The 22,849-nt window shown below is 34.1% G+C and overlaps 1 protein-coding gene across 2 annotated transcripts in view; it reads right to left on the reverse strand.

Moving 5' to 3' along the window:
* Nucleotides 1-22,849, reverse strand: part of LOC128555067 (von Willebrand factor A domain-containing protein 5A-like) — a 150,222-nt gene that overhangs the window by 90,795 nt on the left and 36,578 nt on the right. Inside the window, exons 1-2 of one of the 2 annotated variants that reach the window (XM_053536426.1) lie at nucleotides 12,913-13,214; nucleotides 10,255-10,424 (exon numbers count right to left, since the gene is read on the reverse strand). The exons of the other annotated variant lie outside the window; for it this stretch is intronic. Of the exons in view, the coding sequence (XP_053392401.1) occupies nucleotides 10,255-10,424; nucleotides 12,913-13,159 (417 nt within the window). The 5' untranslated portion in view covers nucleotides 13,160-13,214. Of the gene's footprint in view, nucleotides 1-10,254; nucleotides 10,425-12,912; nucleotides 13,215-22,849 lie in introns of those variants that run through there. 2 annotated transcript variants of the gene reach the window in all.

The raw sequence follows: 22,849 nt of genomic DNA on the forward strand, positions 1-22,849 counted from the left end.
TTGAATAATTTTGGTAGAGGACTACTAGACAATGCATCATACCAAATATCAAAAGCCTAGGTCATATGGTTTCTGACAAGAAGATTTTTAAAGCTTTTTCCTATATAAGTCTATATAAACCTTGGGACCCCCAGGGCAGTGCCTCTTTTCACCTAAGGGGTAGAATTTGAACAATTTTGGTAGAGGACCATAAGACAATGCTACAAACCAAATATCAAAGGTCTAAGGGTTTTTTCCTATATAAGTCTATGTAAAACTTGTGACCCCCCGGGCGGGGCCATATTTGACCCTAATGGATAATTTGAACAATCTTGGTAGAGGACCACTAGACGATGCTACATACCAAATATCAAAGCCCTAGGTCATGTGGTTTTGTACAAGAAGATTTTCAAAGTTTTCCCTATGTAAGTCTATGTAAAACTTGTGATCCCCGGGGCGGGGCCATATTTGACCCTAGGGGGATAATTTGAAAAATCTTGGTAGAGGACCACTAGATGATGCTACATACCAAATATCAAAGCCCTAGGCCATGTGGTTTTGTACAAGAAGATTTTCAAAGTTTTCCCTATATAAGTCCATATAAACCATGTGACCCCCAGGGCAGGGCCATATTTGACCCTAGGGGGATAATTTGAGCAGTCTTAGTAGAGGACCACTAGATGATGCTACATACCAAATATCAAAGCCCTAGGCCATGTGGTTTTGTACAAGAAGATTTTGAAAGTTTTCCCTATATAAGTCTATATAAACCATGTGACCCCCGGGGAGGGGCCATATTTGACCCTAGGGGGATAATTTGAACAATTTTGGTAGAGGACCACTAGATGATGTTACACACCAGATATCAAAGCCCTAGGTCCTGTGGTTTTGGACAAGAAGATTTTTAAAGTTTTTCCTTTTGGTTGCCATGGCAACCAGAGTTCTGCATGGAATTCAATTCTTTGAACAATTTTGAAAGGGGGCCACCCAAGGATCATTTCTGTGAAGTTTGGTGTAATTCTGCCCAGTGGACATTGAGCGGTCACAAAAGCTCACCATGAGCCTTTGGCTCAGGTGAGCTAAAAATGATAATTTTGTATTTACACAAACGATATGTAGCAATTGTACATATTTTCATATATGATTTCTGTGTCTTCTGTACCTTTAAAATGACAGAAGGAAAAAGAATGTAACAATCATGGAAAAGATTGACCCAACTATAGGTCATTTTATAATTTTTATTATGTATAACACTTAAAACTTTTAATCTGTTCTATAATTCTGAGGTAATCAAACTTCAAATGAATATAAAAACAGTTTTGTTTCTGCATATAGCCTTGGTCAACTAAAATGTTGAACACTTGCATACTTTAAAGTAATTGTAGAATTTAAATAGCACTGTTTTATCAAAATTACCTTTTTATCAACTCCCTGCAAAATGGCATACAAAGTAAATCTTTCACCAGCAGCTACAGTTGTTGGAGGTACTGTTGGAATGAAAGTAGTGGTCACACCTTTGGGTAGATTCCAGCAAAGTGTAATATCCATAATAGCTGGCTGCATTGCACTTTTCAGTAATGATATGACCTGTTTCAAAAAGAACATATTGCCTTTATAAATAATTATGGCCTCGATATGACATGTGGTGACTGCATGTTAAATTTTAACTTAAAACAACATATAACATAATACACTATAGTAAAAATAAAATCTGTGAAATATACAAGACACTTTGAAAAATTTCATGTGAAACTATTTTTAATTTGGTCTTGTGATGCTCGGAACTTATGTGAGGAAGACTGTGCAAGCTATAGGTGTCAAATCCAGCTGGCAAATCAGATATACTGATAGTGATATTTGGTGCCCTTGAATTTCTGTGCTCGGATTTTTTGGAACCCATTGAAACTATGCATCAATGCTTGACATGCACTACAAAATTTTAGAAAACCATGGACCGGCACATTAGTAGTTGCAAGCAAAAATGCTCCATACCCTTAATAAGTCACCCAAGCTAATATTTTCAAATAATCATTCACTAAGCCATCAAGCACCAAAAGGTCTACTGAAAAAAGACAATGAGCAAAACAATATACTCCCCTTCCTGAAGTGGGGCATGAGAATTTACTTTGACATCATAACAGTTATTGTTACCAAGGCATAGGCACCTAAAGTTAATATTTTTAGTGGCTATCAATTAAGCAACCTAAGTAACTTTCTGCTTTTACCTAGCCTAACATTATTTCTAAATGAATGACAACTTTCACACCAATTTCCCCAACTGAAAGTAGTAATGATGCAGTTGAGTGTCTGTCAAAATGTCCGGTTAGACTTCTTTGTTTATTCACAGGAATGCCCTGTATGAGCCAAGAATGATCATATCTTACTGTTTTTGAATAAAACTAAGTTTCAGCAAACATCAGTAGCTTTATTTTATGTAGATATATGAAAATTATAAAAATTTGTGACAAACATTTCAATTTACCTTTGGCTGTATACGTTCTTGGTCAGCAAGAAATTCTGCCTTGCCCCCTCCAATGTCCGCAATACCTTTAAGTAAAGTATTTGGAACACCAAAACCGAGTGTGAAAACCCTGGAAATAAAATAAGACACCAGATATATGAATATCAAAATATAGAAAGTGCCAATATAACAAAACAAAAGAGTTATTTCAAGGCTTTTTTTCTATTTTGTGACCTCAAAGTGCATTTAAGTGGAATCAAATATTATAATAAACAAATCTGAGAAAGGTGCATTTTTTCACTTTAACTTTGGTAGCCTCTATGTGCATTTTTTACATTAACTTTAGTTTAGTTTAGTTTTAAATAATACAAATTTGTTTTAGTCCGATTGTAGTGAAAGCTTCAAGCTTACTGGAACCACTCTAGCATCTGCTTCCAAGAAAAACCAGTACTGGTGTCATATGAGAAGACACGATCATGACCCCAGTAGGGCTTAAACCCATGATCCATGGATTGAGCGCCCAACATCTTAACCACTAGACCATCGCTCCCCTTTAACTTTTTAATGGCTTCCAAGCGCATTAAAACTAAACCATACAAATAACTAGGAGAAACTTCAATCACAGTATGTTACAGACCAAGTTTAGTGATGACCCTTAGTGGAATATGAGAAGTCACTTAAAAGTGTTTTTTTTATACTTTCAGCTCTAGAAGCCCTTAAATGAAGTCAAGAGGAAGGATTTGAACAAACTTCTGTATGGTTCATGCCAAGATTCTACAAAGTCTGGTATAAGTTTGACCAGCAATTTCAAAGTATCAGATATCTAAATGTGATAAATATGAACTGTCGATACATAACCAGGGAGAATAGACGGCAAACACAGCAAGATCCAGCTCCTATCTTTAGTCTTTTTATGTGAAGAGGCCATACATTGACTGCCAGAAGGTATGTGGTTCTACCAAAAAGCCCACTGAAATAATGCCAAAACTCATGGCATTTTAAGTTTTTGTGGATTGACAAAAGAGCAGATATGGAACACCCATATCCAAGAAGTTCCCCCTTGTGTTTTTAACACAAGATGTACATCACCCCTATATGAAACCTCCTCCATTTAAAGCCACATTTAAAAGACTTATAAAAGATTTTAGTCGGAAGTGTGAGTGACAGAACTTGTGACCCCTGCTTTAATTGTCCGGTGTCATATCCCTGGACTACTCTGTCCACTTTAAAATACCATAATCATTAAATAAACTTTATAGAAAAGAATGATCATCTCAAATGGCTTTGCCGCCTTATAATTTACAATCCATACAAGAAGGCTGAAGGAACACCATTCCTTATTTATTTATTGCAGTTTAACATCGCACGGACACAAGCTTTCCCGCTTAGATGGTGGAGGAAGATGCCAAGTGGTCCTCTTCAGTATTATTTCATCACAAACAGGCACCTGGATAGAACCACTGGCCAGCTGGATGGCTTCTTCACATGAAGAACTCAACACCCCAAGTGAGGCCTAAACAAATGTCAATTAGGGGCAAGAGATTTGAAGTTAGTGAGGCCCTGCAAACACCATTCTTTACAAGCAAAATATTAAACATAATATACTGTAATATTACCTTGTGCAAGTCATCTGTGAATGTTTCTTTACCAGTTCATGTACTTGTGATGTATACTTCTCTGCTCTCCTACCCACTGTAGCATCTGCTAATGTTACAATAAGCACCTGTAAAATATTTGTTAACATATAACACCTGTAAAATATTTGTTAACATATAACACCTACACAATATTTGTTAACAAAAACACCTGTAAAATATTACTTAACACAAAAGCAGGAGTAATAGTTCTTAACAAAATCACCTGTAAAATGTTTTCTTTAACACCTGTAAAATATTTCTAAACACAATCACCTGTAAAATGTTTTCTAACACAAACACTTGATAACATAAACATCTTGTATGCAGTTAAGATTCGAAAAGAGATGCTCCTCTTCTAGAATTCTCAATTGGTTTGATGGCTGTTAAAAGGGGATCCGCTGAAGTACAATATTAATGTACAACTAGGCAAAGAAATGCATCAATAAAGAAACAAGAGGATCATGAGGATCCTGAATCGCTCACCTGAGTAATTGAGCCACATGTTTCAAATGGCAACTGATGTTAAAATATTAAGAAAGTAGGTCAGTAGGTCACATTCATGGTCCTTGAAAGTCAGTTTTAAGATCAGTATGCAAAACTGTACATGTCATCCAAATTTAAAGGCTGTATCTTAAAAAACAAGGAAGTGGGTCAGTAGGTCAAGGTCACAATCATGTGACCCCTAACCACTTGGGGTCATCAGGAAATTATAATTAAACAGTCTAGGAAATATGATCTGATAATTTTTGAAGTATTTTTTCCAATATAATTCCTATAAGAAGTGACCCCCAGGGTGGGGCCTCTTTTCACCCCAGGTGCATAATTTGAATAATCTTGTTAGAGATCCACTAGGCAATGCTACATACCAAATATGAAAGGCCTAGGCCTTGAACTTTCAGACAAGAAGATTTTTATCTTTTTATTAATATATAAATCTATGTTAAACTTGGGACCCCTAGGGCAGGGTCTCTTTTCAACATTGGGGCATAATTTGAACAATTTTGGTAGAGGAACACTAGGCAAGGCAACATACAGAATATCAAAAACCTACGCCTTGCAGTTTCAGGCAAGAAGATTTTTAAAGTTTTTTTCCTACATATTAAGTCTATGTAAAACTTGAGACCCCCGAGGCTGGGCCTCTTTTCACCCCAGGGTTACAATTTGAAAAAATTTGGTAGAGGACCACAAGGCAATGCAACATACCAAATATCAAAAGCCTAGGCTTTGCAGTTTCAGACAAGAAGATTTTTAAAGTTTTTTTCCTATATAAGTCTATGTAAAATTTGAGACCCCAAGGGCTGGGCCTCTTTTCATCCCATGATTATAATTTGAATAATTTTCGTAGGGGACCACAAGGCAATGCTACATACTAAATATCAAAGGCCTAGGTCTTGTGGTTTTAGACAAGAAGATTTTTAAAAAATTTTCCTATATAAGTCCTATAATTTTTCCTATGTAAAACTTGTGACCCCCAGGGCAGGGCCCCTTTCAAACCAGGGGCACAATTTGAACAATCTTCATAGAGGACCATTAGATGATGTCATATGCCAAATATCAAGGCTCTATGCCTTGTGTTTTTGGACAAGAAGATTTTTAAAGTTCCTTTCGGTTGCCATGGCAACCAGAGTTCTGCATGGAATTCAGTTCTTTGAAAAGTTTTGAAAGGGGACAAAACAAGGATCATTCCTGTAAAGTTTTGTGTAATTCTGCCCAGTGGTTTTCAAGAAGATGATTTTTTTGGAAAATGTTGACGGATGCACAACGAACATTTAGCGGTCACAAAAGCTCACCATGAGCCTTTGGCTCAGGTGAGCTAAAACAAGTACATGAAGTACATTAAAACAGATAAAACAGAAAATCAACATACCCTTCTGGGGTGTCCTGCTATAATTTTTTTTCCAAAGATATGTTCTAACGGTTTAAGAATCTCTGAACCTCCCATGTCGGCTTTCATTTTTCCATGCAACTTGATGGCATCTTTTAAAGTTGAATCAGTATACTTCTTGCTGTTTCTACAATTACAAAAAGAAATATCTCTTGCCATACTGTTCAGCTCTCCATAACCTTGTATCATTACCAATATGAGCCCTGCCATGGGAAAACCAACATAGTGCGTTTGCGACCAGCATAAATCCAGACCAGCCTGCGCATCCCTGCAGTCTGGTCTGTATCCATGCTGTTCATTAAAAGTTTCTCTAATTCCAATAGACTTTGAAAGCAAGCAGCATGGATCCTTACCAGACTGCATAGATGCACAGGCTGGTCTGGATCCATGCTGGTCGAAACACACTATGTTGGTTTTCTCATGGCGCGGCTCATATGTTTACACATACTAAAGCATTTAAAGCTTAGGAAATAAGCTCAAACTTTTAAAGCCAACTTGGTTGAAAAGAATTTTTAATATCTATTACTAAAGTCAATCTTATATAATTGACAGTTAAAGATTTGTACTACATGCATTAACCAGGCTACATTCAGTCAGAGTTTGCTAAGCTTAAGTCAGAACTTGACAAAAAAATACAAAAGTTTATTTCTGTTGCCATGTTCTAGGTGATTACTTAAATTGTAACTACTTTCCAGCCATATTGGCACAGACTCAATGCTGGTGAAGACTCCGCCTGCAATGGGTGGCCTATTTCACTGACAGCCCAAATTAAATTAATGCTTGATAGCTAGCAACTATATAGAACTATTGCCCATCTGTTGACAAACTTAGGCAAGTTAACATGATTCCAACTCCAGGGTGATAAAATATTGACATGTTCTGCAAAGAATTTTGACATTTTGCAAATTATACACACCTGAAAAGAGAATTGATCTTTGATCCAAAACTGATGATGTTAAAGTAACAATCAGGTGGTAAACTCTTCAGAAACAGCAGCAGTGCTTTCCTTACATTCTCAATATTATTATTATCCGCCATCCTTTCTGAAAGTATAGACTATCTGAATTAACAATCACTTTTCGAGATCATTGTTTTATTTCACAAAGGTAAAATTTAGGGTCATACAGTGTCCTTCAAGCTTGAGGGGCATGAGTACGTGGGTACTGGGGGTAGAACCACCGGCCTTGTGGAAGCACAATAGATGGCTTCCTCGCAAGAAATAAATCCTACATCCCTAGCAATGTTTCAAACCTGCAGATGGAGATCAGCAAGGCAGAATCAAACTGTAGTATCCCACTGGGAAAAACCCCGAGGTACAGGCTGGCACCTCAGTTTACCTCCACATTCTTGGAGATTAGGGGAAACAGTTCAAGGTCAGCGTCTTTAAACATCAAAGAGACTCGACCATTGTTTTAAGTAACTGTGATCAAAATGTCCTCTTAAGACTCATTAAAAATTGCTTTTGTAAAAACACTTCAGGCTATTTCACATTATACACCAAAATGGAAACGAAAACATGAAGGCCGTATGAAGGCCTTATACTGTTTACCGAAAGAATTAAATGAGCATTCTATATGTGTTTTCTACAAAAGTTTTCACATCTATCTGTCACATACTGTTTTCTATTACACACATTTTTAAACTTGCTCAGACAGTAGAATCTTTTACTGAACATTTTTCAGCGACATTTCTTATCAAGTGTGTGACATCATTTTGTGATCACTGATGTCATTTTTATGTATGAATTAGCATTAAACACTTAATTATCACTTACTTGAGCTAAAAATTGTAACCTGTTACTCATAAGTGTAAAAGAGCATGCAATAAAAAGTTTATAAGCTTTGCAATGAAAGACAAGTATTTGTTCTTTTGGGGAGAAATATCACTTTCCTCAGGTTGTGCTATATCTCTATGGGAGAATATTAACCAATATGGCAATAAGAAGTTGTTTACACTTGGAAGGCAGACCTTTCATATTTCAATGCTATCATAAATCTTATGCTTTGGATTCAGTGTTGTTACATGTTTTGATACTTTGGAATCATAAAGTGCATTCATTTATTCTGCTTAAGCCAGTGCTAAAAGGTGTGAGGGGTGTAACACATTTCATTACCTCTCATGAACAGACTATGTTTGCTTGGTTGTGTTCTAAATGCTTCCAAAGGATCTTTTCACTGTTTTTTATTATTTATTATCTTTCATAATTTTCACAGAAAATATAAGAATTAAAATGAAAATAAAACATGTCTTACTTGATCTTTCAATGACAAAGATATATTCTCCGCTGGTTGCCATGGATACCTTTTTCAAGTCAGGCTGGAAATTGATCATACAAATATCCTCTTTCATCAATCCGTCTAAAATAAGTATGTAAATATTATATGTATAAAATCTCAAGTCAACCTTAATAGCCTGTGTTTTCTCTAAATTTGAGAATTTTCTGTAAAATAGAACAGTTTATCACCTCATAAAAATTCATGACACACAGTCTGTCAGTTGTGAGGAAAACGAAACTAATTCTACTCCACAGTTTATTTATTTATTTGGGTTTTACGGCGCACCAGCACAGTATACTAGGTTGTATGGCGCCAAACAGGACAACAAATTTTGGTTCCACATCACTGCACAGCAATTCAGCAAATGTTGATACATGAATCTTTAAAAATACATCTAATGGTAGTCTCTCAAGCAGAAGCACTGATCTGGCCAAGCTTACACACATACATTTATATGTGTTATGTTTAATGTGAAAGAAACTTATCTTAAAACTCCCTTATTGAGCCTCAAACATAAAAAAGTCTATCATTTTTCTTATGGCAATTAGCTCTATAAACATACAACACTTTCTTAAGCACAGAACAATTTAAGCTAAGCTAGCACAAGAAGAATATTTACCTACAAGAACAAACTGTTAATAACAAGGAAATTCAAAATAGCAGTAAACAATGGTTTAAAACAAAACAAGTATTGTACAGCAGATTTTCATCAACGTAAACACTTTTCTTGTAATGATTGTACGGGTACTTATAGCTTCCTAAATTATCACACTTCAAATAGTACTCATGCCCCAGAAAAGTTCTGTGACAACCAAAGTAAAATTCTAGTCTCATCAGGACTCAAACATACAACCGCTTCCATTAGAAGCCAGCTGTTGTATCCTTGAACTACCTCTTTAAGTATATAAACGTCATTCAAATTTTCCAACTGCTTTCATTCACTGCAAAAGTGTGTAGAACACAGATACATGTAAAATTTTTTACCAGCTTTAGGATTTCCATTTTCCAGAACAATCTGTGGTGTATATGGTGCCTCATACTGTACAAGAAGTTGCAGGTCATGGTCAAATTTAAAATCGTCACCTACACTCACCTGCAAATCAAATAGAGTATTTTTTATATTTTTATCTGTTTTTATTCATTTCTCATGAAACAACAGCTAAGTAATAAATAAGAAAATAATACAAGAGTGGAAACTTAATCCACTAAACACTGGTACATGTACATTAATGATCTTTTTCTAGCTATACATACTTCCAAAAGACAACTCATTCTATGTTGCATCTATTAAACAGACTGTGCATACCAAACACAGGGAGTCCCAATTACTTCAAATACTTGATAACTTTGCTTTTACATAATAAATTGTTAAGATTTGTTTTTACATTACAACCTCGATATAAATATATCAGTTTTGTACTTGCAGAGCATCTTACTGCTTCTGTGGTATCACTTCATTTTATGAACACACAAAAAAATTATTCTGGCTCAAACTGTATTTCGTACAGCCATTAATTTGTCAGTGGAGTTTCATTTTTCCATCTTGAGCTCACACAATGACTAAATCAATAACTTAAACAGTTCCCTTTTTAAAAATTTGGTATCAAAAAGTCAAAGTACAGTCCAAACAGTCCAAAGAAATGACTACTGTGAAATCATTAATATTTGTGGGGGAAGAATTTTCGTAGACTGCCTGGCTATGTCAGTCCATGAAATACAATCATACCAAACAAACAGAATGCCCATTTATTGTATCTTTAACATTAAAAGTTCATGAATTCATGTTCAAAGAAATAGCCATCATTGCCAAAGCCACAAAATTGAATGCCCAAAAAATGAAATGATTTCACAGTCCTTAGTAAATCAGTTAACAACCACTAGTTTCTCATTCTGAATTAAAACAATTTCAATACATTTTGCTGTCATAAATAAAGCCACACATACAGATTGCTTTAAAAATTTCTAGTTCTTCCAAGTCTGGTTTTCATATAAAAAATTGACTGTGGTTATACTAACCTTTGCTATCTTGTTATCATTTTCATACTTTACATCAAGCTTCACTCTTTCTGATGTCACAGAGGTAACTTTATGGTATCCTTCTACTGTGGCGGTCATACTAAATTCATATGGAACTTTGGATGATGGGACATAGGTGGCGCCCCGTGTAGCTATTTCTCCATCACCTCCTGCTAAGTATATATAAACGTTACCATCAATCGCATGACATTCTGAATTTAGAAAGACCCTGAAATTTTAAACAGAAATGCTATTAAATGACACATTTTCATACTCCAGTTAAAAACATTTCCTCTGGCTTTAACAAGCGGGAAAATACACACACATATTTTCTAAGCTGAAATATATATATATATATATATATATATATATATATATATATGGGCTCAATGAAGTTTTTAAAGTTACAAATTACAGATACTTGTCAAAAACTGAAATCTATTGACTGTGGGTTTTAAACTTTACAAAGAAAACAGTATATAGCTAAAAGAATTTCTCAATAAGTTATTGATTGTATGACACATATCATCATAACAATAATATTTTCATAATCATACATGTACAAACATTCAAACAAACATAATTATATACATGTATACCTTCTGTAAGCTAGCTGGATAGCTTCATCACATGAAAGTCTAAAAATTCTACATCTCAAATGAGGTTTCAAACCCACAGCACTGGATGTGTTATTTAATGCATGTAACATATATATAATACACCACAAGCTACAAGACAAATGCCAGAGTGAGTCTGATTACATAATTAGGATACATATATACACACAATGACAGCAACTGTTATTAAAAGCAAAATAGCGCGCTATATGCACTCACTGCCTAATCTCATATGAAACATGCGTGTAATAAACACAAATGATTAGTTATTAAAAGCAGTGTAACCCATATTGAAAAATTACATTATGAGACCCACATGGCCTAACTAAATATTATGATATGTATATATACACAAATGAACAAGCAGGTTGCACAGCATGCAATGAAAACTGCCAAATTTTACTATAAGGACTATTTTCCAGAACAAGATGTGAACAGGCAATTCTTCCTGCCCTAGGCACTAGCTATAGAACTTAGCCATACTCCAGAACTCATTTAAGGTTCCCCTCCTCCTGAAAACAGCCATGAGAATGAGTTCTCTGAGTCTGGCAGCATTGTAATGGAAACAATTATATAATAAGCAATCTACTTATTATATAATAAAGTAACTCACCAGTATTTGTGTATCTAAAGAATTAATCAAATAAAGTGTAACTTTTTTTAGAAATCAATCTAAGACTTGTAGATCATCTAACAAGTGTCTAGTGATTATTATTTTAAAAATTAAAGCAGAGACATATGAGCCGTGCCATGAGAAAACCAACATAGTGGCTTTGCGACCAGCATGGATCCAGACCAGCCTGCGCATCCATGCAGTCTGGTCAGGATCCATGCTGTTCGCTTTCAAAGCCTATTGGAATTAGAGAAACTGTTAGCGAACAGCATGAATGCTGACCAGACTGCGTGGATGATGTTGATTTTCCCATGGCGCAGCTCATATATTATTCCTAATACCCATAACTTTGAATGCTGGTAATTTTGATTTGTCAAGCTGCATCTTACTGTCAGATAACCAGTTAATCAATGAAAGGCTTTCACTCAACAGTTTCAACTAAATTTTTATAATAATTATTTGCATAAAACACTGCATTGAATCTGCATAATGTCATCTGCATAGCTGTACATATTACTTGTTTGTACAAAATGAAACAGGTCATTAATAACAAGAGCTGTCGGAGGACAGCAACGCTCGACTATTCAACGGTTACGGAACCTTCACAGAGCTTATCAGCTCATAAAGTGAACAAGTGCGTGAAGTTTCAATCCTTTCCCATAAGTGGATACTGAAATACCAGCTTACATACAAAAACTTAACCAAAAACTGCTAAGTCCAGCACAACACTAGTTTCATGTAACCAAATTAGCAATATGACAAGAAATGGACGATTTCAAAAATGACAAGTTTTGCAGAAATCCCATGATTCATTGAGGCTGTTTTCAGATTTAAGACTGACCACTACTTTGCTTAAAAAGTAATCTTAACAGGTTTCAAATATAAATCAACATTATATGAATAATTCCCCATTTATTGCAGAAAACACTCAAGGGTTGTTATCAGTGTAATATTTGTATGCAAATTTCAACAGGATGGATTTTGAAAGGGTTTGTCCAGAACTTCCCTAATGTTTCAAATGATATATTTCTGTCACAAGTATTAGTTGGTGGACTATAGGAACTTTAAAGCAAAACAGGATAAAACAGCAAAATTTCTCTCTAAAGCATTAGATCTAGTTAGTTGAATGAAGGAAGTTTAAAGCAGAATCATGAGGATAATTTGTCCCATAAACATGATAAAAGGAAAGTTAAAAATCTTCAACAAAGTGGTTCTCTCTAACCTGCCACTAACAATGAAAGAAGTTCTCTCTAACCTGTTACCTACAAAGTAATTCTCTGTAACCTATCACTAACAAAGAAGCTCTCTCTAGCCTGCAACTTACAAATAGGTTCATCTAACTTACCACCTACAAAGTGGTTCTCTCTAACCTACCAGCAAACAAAGTGGTTCTCTCTAACTTGCCACTTATAAATTAATGATTGTTACCTGGTGAGTATCTTGGATTAAGAACAGTGGGAAGTGTAAATCTCAGTCGACCATCCACCTCCTGTGGCAGTTCAATCACATATTTCATCGCAAGTGAAGCCTCACTCTGAGCTGGAAGATTTCCAAGTGTGCAGCTGAAGATATCCCCAGCAGAGTTGTCTTCCTTATAAAGTAAGGCTGCTTTACCATGTTCCTCTGCATCTTGTGCTGTCAATTCTACCTGAAAGTAAGTGCTCACAACAGTCATAATTTTTATAACAGTCACATGTTCTATAGAAATATAAAACAGTATAATTTACTCTCTACCATAAACCATCTAGCTACAAAGTCACATAATTTGTTTCAAACCAACAGCCTAAAAGTTAGCCACTCAATTTCCAGAAAAAAAACAACAGTACAAGCAATGGTGCGTGATTTTGACTTTCTGAGTTTTTTTCTGGTACTGTCATGAATTGGAATTATGACAGTAGAAAAGACACTAGCATCAAAATAACATGAACTTTCTATATTTATCTTATTAAATTACAAGCAAACTACAATTTATGGGTAATTTTGGCATAATCAATTAAAAAAATATTGTTTTACATGAAATTCTCCATTTTGGTTACTTTACACACTTCAAACAAGCACAAATAAGGATAGTGAGTGATATATGTGTTCAGTACAGACATGTAAAGACTGGTCTATTACTTACTTTCTAATAGCATTTCTGAAAGTCAAAAATCATATGTCACTATTTATAAATACATATATGACAATCAAACTATTATTCAGTAACAAGCAAGTGAAATTTCCTGAAAACTTGCACTCAAATACCTGTTCTTAATCATAACTTTTATACCTACTCTCATCCATACAGCTTTTATGCCAAACAAGTATGCCCACAGGCAGAATGTCCAGCCCACCAGCTGTCAAGTGTGACCTTGACCTTGGACCTAGGGACCTGATTCTTGTGCACGACACTCCGTCTCAAAATGGTGAACATACATCAAAATCCCACCATGCATGAAGAAGAAATGCTCAGGATAAATTTCAATTTGACCTCCGTGACCTTGACCTTTGAGATAGGAAAATGGGGTTTGTGCATGACACGCCTTCTCAATGAGGTAAACATTCATGCCAAATATAAACAAGATTGGTCCATGCATGTCAAAGTTATGTTCCAGACAAAATCGGATGGACACACGGATGCACGCAAGGGCGCTCATACATCGAACCGCCAAAAGTGGTGACTATATCGAGCTCATCGCAAGCAGGCTCAACAAAAAACTATACATCTGCCTTTTTTACTGTATAAAAGCTGGAATACTTGCACCCCTGTCTGTATCATAACATGCATAGTCACTATTTTCTCTTATCATAACCTGGAAACATTTTTCCCGTGCTGTATATTAACCTGTATATTTGCCCTGCCCTCTTTCCTGTATGGTAACATATGTACCCCTGCCCTCTTTTCTGTATCATAACCTGTACACTTGCACTGCCCTCCTTCCTGAATATTAATATTACGTTCAATTGCTATTTTTCTGTATCATAGCCTGTACACCTACACTCCTTTCTGTATTATAATCTGTACATTTGCTCTCTTTTCTGTACTATAACCTGTAAACTTTTTTTCTCTTTTCTGTGTAAGTCAGTACAATTGCCCTGCCCTCTTTCCTGTATCATAACATGTACACATGCTCTCCTTTCTGTATCATTATTTGTACACTTGTACTCTGTTTCTGTATCATAACCTGTGCACTTGCACTAGATGTTTCTTTATCATAACCTGTATATTTGCTCTCCTTTCTACACTTTTAATCTTTTTTTCTGTACCACAGCCTGTACTCTTGCTCTCCTTACTTTTTCATAACCTGTGTATTTGCTATCTTTTCTGTATCATAACTTGTACACTTGCCCTTTTTTCCATATCATAACCTGTAAATTTAATGATAACCTTTACCCTGTATACATTAGGTTTTTTCAATGCAGCATCCCCCATTTTTTGTCTGCTTCCATCCCAACCACCTGTACAATATGAAATCATTAATACCTTATTTTACCATTTAACCAGCAAACAAATGTAAGACAGTATATACATCCAGTTAATGTTACCTCTCTTCTAAAACTAAACAAGAGGACCATGATGGTCCTGAATCGCTCACCAATTCCCACATGACCCAGTTTTGAGTATGACGTCGTTTTTTCTATTATTTGACATAGTGACCTAGTTTTTGAGCTCATGTGACCCAGTTTTGAACTTGACCAAGATATTATCAAGATAAAAATTCTGACCAATTTTCATGAAGATTCATTGAAAAATATGGTCTCTAGAGAGGTCACAAGGTTTTTCTGTTATTTGACCTATTGACCTAGTTTTCGAAGGTATGTAACCATGTTTTGAATTTTACCTAGATATCATCAAGGTGAACATTCTCACTAATTTTCATGAAGATCTCATGAAAAATATGGCCTCTAGAGAGGTCACAAGGTTTTTCTATTTTTATATCTACTGGCCTAGTTTTTGACCGCACGTGACCCAGTTTCGAAACTGATCTAGATATCATTAAGGTGAACATTCAGATCAATTTTCATGAAGATCCATTGAAAAATATGGCCTCTAGAGAGGTCAAAAGATTTTTCTAATTTTAGACCTACTGACCTAGTTTTTGACCGAAGTTGACCCAGTTTCAAACTTGACCTAGATATCATCAAGATGAACTTTCAGACCAATATTCATACAGATCCCATGAAAAGTATGGCCTCTAGAGAGGTCACAAGGTTTTTTTATTATTTGACCTACTGACCTAGTTTTTTATGGCACGTGACCCAGTTTCAAAATTGACCTAGATATCATCAAGGTGAACATTCTGACCAATTTTCCTGAAGATCCATTCAAGGGTATGGCCTCTAGAGAGGTCACAGGGTTTTACTATTTCAAGACCTACTGACCTAGTTTTTGATCGCAGTTGACCCAGTTTCAAAACTGACCTATATATCATCAAGATAAACATTCAGACCAACTTTCATACAGATCCCATGAAAAATATGGCCTCTAGAGAGGTCACAACGTTTTTTCATCATTTGACCTACTGACCTACTTTTTGAGGAAATGTGACCCACTTTCGAACTTGACCTAGATATCATCAAGTTGAACATTCTGACCAACTTTCATAAAGATCCCATGAAAAATGTGACCTCTAGAGTGGTCACAAGCAAAAGTTTACGGACACACGGACGGACGGACGACGGACACCGCGCGATCACAAAAGCTCAACTTGTCACTTTGTGACAGGTGAGCTAAAAAACAGAGTACTGCCAATGAGAAAATAAAGGAGTACTGCCAATGAGAAACAAGAGGACCATGATGGTCCTGAATCGCTCACCTATCCCCACATGACCCAGTGTTGAACTGAGTATGACGTCGTTATTTCTATTATTTGACACAGTGACCTAGTTTTTGAGCACATGTGACCTAGATATCATCAAGATAAAAAATTCTGACCAATTTTCATGAAGATCCATTGAAAAATATGGCCTCTAGAGGGGTCACAAGGTTTTTCTATTATTTGACCTAATGACCTAGTTTTTGAAGGCACGTGACCCACTTTTAAACTTGACCTAGATATCATCAAGGTCAACATTCTCACCAATTTTCATGAAGATCTCGTGAAAAATATGGCCTCTAGAGAGGTCAAAAGGTTTTCTATTTTTCGACCTACTGATCTATTTTTTGACCGCACGTGACCCAGTTACGAACCTGACCTAGATATCATCAAGCTGAACATTCTCACCAATTTTCATGAAGATCCATTGAGAAATATGGCCTCTAGAGAGGTCACAAAGTTTTTCTATTTTTAGACCTACTGACCTAGTTTTTGACCCCACGTGACCCAGTTTCAAACTTGACCTAGATATCATCAAGGTGAACATTCTGACCAATATTCATGAAGATCTCATGAAAAATATGGCCTCTAGAGAGGTCACAAGGTTTTTCTTATATTTGACCTACTGACCTAGTTTTTGATGGCACGTATTCAATATTTCTCCAAAAAATTCTAGTTTAATTTTTGGGCAAAATTTCTTTTAAATCAACTTTTTCTATTAACCTCAAATATATAATAACTTTTTAGAAAAAAATCCCCAAAAAAAAACGCACGAAAAATTTTAAAATACAGCTTTTCCGTTTTTTTTCTTTTAAAACCGTAAAGTTTAAATTCCTTCATGTGAAAATTTCAAGAGGCATTGAATAGTTTTTTTTTTTTCCTGTTTTCAATAGTAATTGTAAAAATACCCTGAATAATTTTATTTGGATCTTTTTGTTTTATTTTTCCGATCCGTGTTTTTGTTTATTAGTTGTTTTTTTTTGTGGTGGTGAAATTTTTAAAAATAGTTTTTTTTTGTTTTAAATTTTTAGTCTTTTAAAAAAATAAATAATTATTGATGGAACACGCCAGAAATTTGCTACAAATTTGGGAATAGCGGGAAACAAGTGCAAATTGCACCCGAGAAAAACCAAAAAAATTACCTGCTGTAATCTGTAACCCCTGAAATTTACTTTTTCCAAAAAAACTATAATTTTTTCTGTAAGCACAGCTATTTTAAAGTTAATTGAAAAATTTTTAAATTTGCCCTATTTTTTCAATTCCGTTATTAGAAATTAGTTTTTTTATTACCCCATTTATATAATTTTATTTTTAATTTTAAATTTTTTCCCAAATTTTCCCTAAACAACCCAAAATTAAAATTTTTATTTAACCTTTCCATTTTTTAAAGCTTGTTTTTTTCTTTTATCTCGCTAATAACTTTTCTATTCTAAAAACTTTTTGCTTTATGGGTTTAAAAGTTCTTGTTCATAAAACAAACCCTAAAATTATTTCATTTTTTAAATCTTTTTTGTGTACTTTGGGGGGAAATTTGTTTTAAATTAATTCCAAAATTTTATAAATATCCCCTCTTTTCCATTTTGGTGTATATCCTTTTTTCAAAATGCCTTTTAAAGGGTTTGCTTAAACAATTTCGGTCCCCAAATTTTTAAATTTTGGGTTTACTTTTTGGGGTTTTTTTTTTAAAATTTTACCATAAAATTAAAATAAACAGTACCTTTATTTAAGTTTTTACTGGGTTTGGGGGGTGTCATTTTTATTAGAGTGTTTTGGTTTTTTTTTATTTTTATCAAACCCTTTCCCGTAAATTAACTAAATTAAATTAAAAAATTTTTTCTGTAAATATTTCCCCATTTATTCTTTTTAAACTTTTATTTAAAACTTTCAAAAAACTACGCCTTTTTCCCTTTATTAAATGTGTGGTACTTTTTTATTTTTTTCTTTTTCAAAAAAAGATTCCCAAAAAATTTATTATAAAAATTTTTTTCCTTTATCACCCAAAAAAATTTTTTGGTGTTCTACCTTTTTTAAAAAATTTTTTTTTCAAAAAGGGTTCAGTAAAGATTCTCCAAATTTTTTTCTTTAAAGGAATTTAACCCCAAACATATTTTACGAAAATTTTCAATAAAAGGTTTTAAAAAGTACTTTACCCCCTTAAATTTTATTTTGGGAAAAAACTTGCATTCAACTAAATCAGCAGACCCTGTATCATCAATGTCGGACAAAAAAAATCTTCGTTTTCCCAAAATTTTTTTTTAATTTGGGTTTTTTGAAATTTTTCTGCTAAAATTTATTTACTCCAGCGGTTTTGCTTGGGTAGTTATTTCGGGGTTTTCCCCTTTCCCCCTTTTCCCCTTTTTTGGGCTTTCCCTTTTTGCCCCAAAACCAAGTTTGTAAATTTTTTTTTAATTGCTGGTTTTACAACTAAATGTTTTTTCAATCTTTTCCTCCAAATGTTTTTTTAATTTTTTGTGTTATTTAATTGGAAACATTGGGTTTTTTTACATTTTACTTTTTTTTAAAAACCCCCGGGGAACGTAGCAGAAGTCATGGGGGCCTTGATAAATGGGGCCCAGTTCGTTTAACAGGGGGGCCGTTTTCCCAAAAGGGTTTCCTGGGCCCACAATGTTATTTTTCCCGGGAAAAGGTTTAAAACCTTTTTTTGGGAATAAAAGGGAAAAATTGCTTTATGAAAATCTAAAAATTCCTTCTGTGATGTACCCTTTTTAAAAAACTTTGATTTCATTTTTTCCCCAAATGAACATAGCCATTACATTTTTTTTCCCGTTTTTTGGGGAGAAATGAGGGTTTTTTTATCAGTAAAATTTTTTTCTTTCAAAAAAATAATTTTATTCTGTAAACCATTATATTTTAGTAATTTTAAAAATTTTAAAAAGAACACTTTATTAAATCAGCTGTTTAAAAAGTAAAGAGTAAAAGAACACTTATATTTTAAAACAGCTGTTAAAAAAATAAAGTGATCACAGGGGGAAATTTAAACGGGTTGTACTACAAAGTAAAAAATCGGTTATATGAATGAAAGTAAAAAACCAATTTAAACGCCAAACCCGGGTGCTTTTTTATTGCACGGTTTTTTACATTGATAACAATTTTTTCCAATAATTAAAAATTTCGTTCTCTAAACTTAGTGTTATATGCTTACGATAAAAAGGAGTTATAGGTTTTTAGGGGTTAGTAAAATGAACGGGGAAATTATTTTTTTTTTTTTTTCTTTTTTTTTTTTATAAAATATTAAAAATTTAAAGACGTTGGTTTGTTTTAATTATACTGACTGGTAATAATTAAAACCCTTGAATCGCTTTTGAACAAATTTTTCATTCTTAAAAAAATGTTTTTTTAAATAAAAAAATTAAAAAAAAAGGGAAAAAACCCCGGGCTGCTACAAATTACTTTTAACCCCCGCCCTCGGGTAATATCAATTATGCGCGCCCGATTTTTTTCCCGGGGGTGAACATTCAGCCGTTCTTTAAACCAATCACCTTTGGTTCCCTAATGAACAAATTTTTTCCTCTTAAACCTCCCGTCAGTTGGCCCCGCACAGGATCGTTTTTTAACCCCCTTGTTTGTTTTTCTCTCGAAAAAACCCTTTGAAATTAGGGGAAAAAAACAGGTAAGCCAAACCCCGGGGGTATTACAGATTATAGGAAATTTCTATTCCCACAACCTCAATTTGTAATATCACAGCTGGGTGGGCCCAAACGGGTTTGGGAACCCACCCAATCCGAACCCCTGAATTTTAATCAGCTGCCATTAAACAGACAAAGCAGGAAATCAAACTTAAACCTTTCCCGAACGACAATTTTAAAAGTCGCAACCTACCCTTAAAAGTATTGAAAAATTTTTCCCTTTTTTGTTTAAAACATCGGGGACTTTTGCAATCCACTTATCAATAAAGTAAATAAAAATCATGGGGTCAAATTTAAACAATTTTTGGGCAAAACTAAATTTTAAAAAGTTTTTTATTTTAAAAAATTTCAATTTCCCGGTTTTTTTTTTTTAAATTTTTAAGTAAAAAGTTGGTTCCCCTTTCCCCTTTCGTCCATCAAATCAGATTTTTTTCCTTTGGTTAAAACCCGGGGGGTTTTCATTTGGTTTTAAAACCCCCGATTTTCGGGGTATCAAAAGGGTACAAAATTTTATTTTAAATTTAGGGGAAGGCCAAAGTGCATTTTAAAAAAGGATAAGAGGTCAAAAGAGGTCAAAAATGGCCTAATAACCTTATTTTTAAAAATACTTATGTTTGAATTAAATTTTTTCTAATTGTTAAACGTAAAAAGCCCATCATATTTACTAACAGGGGGAAATTTTTTTTGCCTTTCTTGTGTATAAAAAAAGATAAACAACCGTTTTCAAAAAAGAATTTCCCCGAACATTGAAAATGAACAAAAATGGAAAAATTTTCCCATTTCCCCCAACAACGTACGCAACGTCCCCAAGGGGTTTAAATAAACCCTTTAAAAAAGGGATATACAGCCTTTTTCTATGCTGATCACCCAAAAAAAAAAGGTCCCCGAACAATGTTAATTTTTGTGTATCCCCGTTTTGGTATAGGGGCAAAAACTGTTTTTATTAAAAACAAAAAAACATTCAGTCGGAAAGGAAAAGGGTTTGAAAAAAGTACATTAAATTTTTTGTCGTTTAAAGTTTTTCCGTTTTATTTTAACGTGATAAAAACATATCAAGGTTTATTCTATATACGGGATTCAAGAGAGAGTGATATGGGGAAAAATTAAAAACCCCCGAGTAGGGGCCCAAATGAAAATCGCCAAAAAGATTTTTTTTAAACAATAAGGAAAAGGGTTTGGCCCAAAACCTCCCCATACCTTTACCCCTATATTTATGCGAGTTTTTCAAACCTGTGAGGCTAAAAGGGCCAAAACCAACAACAAAACCATTTGAAAGACGGCGAACTAAACCAAATCCCTATAAGTGTTGGGATTCATTTTTCCCTTTGTTAGATCATTTTCCTAATTTGAAGATTAAAAATTCGATTCAAAATTTTATAGCTGTTTTTTGAAACTTTTTTACGGGGGGTTTTATCATCTCTTAAAAGAAGAATAAACGAAAAGGGTTTTTCACATTTCAAAGAACATAAGAAAATTTGGGAAATTTATACTAAATATCTGTAAGCGCCTAATCAAAATTGGGGCCTTTTAGTCTTTTTAAAAAGAAAACGGGGTGGAAAGTATCAATCACTTAAAAAAAAACATGAAAAAAAAAATAAAAAGGGGCAAGGGCAAACTAAAAGGCTTTGGGATATGTGCTAAAAGTTAGCATTAAAGCACAAGCGCCCGAAAAGAAAAAAATTTCATGTGATAGGCTTTTGATCTAAAAATTTATATCACATGGGGCAACAGTGCCCATTTTAAAATTTCTGCCATTTGATACCCTTGAGGGATAAATACTTCCGATTTATAAAGACTGCAAAAAATCAATTTTTGACAGACGAGGCGTTTTTAAAACATACATTATGAAAATTTTAATTTTATTCTAGTTTTTCATGCATGTGCGAAAAAACTGTGGGGTTTATTTTTAAAAAATAATTTATAGCACCCAAAAAAAGCTTTTAAAGCACGACAGGTGGTTTTACTTTGGGTTTTAATAATTTCCCCAGGGGGCCCGCCCCTTTTAAAATTTTTTTGTACGAAGTTTTTAAAAACCTGGTGTATAAAAAACGGGTTTTTTGGGTTTAAATTATTTCGATTCGATATGGCCCTTTAAAACAAAAAAAGGAAAAAAAATATAGAAGCGCCTTTCCGTGCAACAAAAACCCCTTTTTAAATCATCAAAACGAACGTGACGTTTAATTTCCCGCGTAAGAGGTTTTTTTTAAAAGAGACAGGGATTTTTAGAATTTTTTTTTAATGGTTTGCTCTCTCTGGGAAACCCAAATAAAGTATAAAAGCATTCGAGAACAGCGTTTTTTCAAATCGAAGTATGATCATCGGATAGAAAATAATAAGAAAATGAGATAACATATACGTTTCATTTAAAGCTATCAAAAGTTTTTTTTTTAATTTTACTGATTTGTTTTTTGTACTGACGCCCCCAGCCAAAAAATTTTGGGGAAATTTAAAAATTTGTAGACCTATCAAAATGTAAGAAAATTTGCCAAAATTTTTGGTGTTTTTTTTTAGTGAAAACCAATGTCTTTTTCGTATTTGGGGTTTGGTTTTCTATTCAATAAATCTTTAAATAAATTTGTTTAGTTTTCCCGTAAATATTTAAACTTTTAAAAATTTTTGGTAAAAAAAATTTTTTAAGAAACAAATTTTCTCAATTTTTTATTTGAAAAATTGAATCTGTTTTTAACCGGTGCTAGGGGGCGGGGCACTGGTACAAATTTTTTTTTACTTCTCTTTAACAGACCAAAAGATCAGCTAAATTCACTGTTTGGCCCTTTTTCTGGATGATGGGGGAAATCGGCTGGATTTTCCAACTGATTTTTTCGGGATAAACGGGCAAACAAAAATATCGGGGCATAATCCCGGAATGTTTTTTTTTTTTGGTTGAAATCTAAAAGTTCACTTCCCCAGTGTATTTTTCAT

This window comes from Mercenaria mercenaria, chromosome 2 (assembly GCF_021730395.1).
Source record: "Mercenaria mercenaria strain notata chromosome 2, MADL_Memer_1, whole genome shotgun sequence".
In the NCBI taxonomy this organism is placed as follows: Eukaryota; Metazoa; Mollusca; class Bivalvia; order Venerida; family Veneridae; genus Mercenaria; species Mercenaria mercenaria.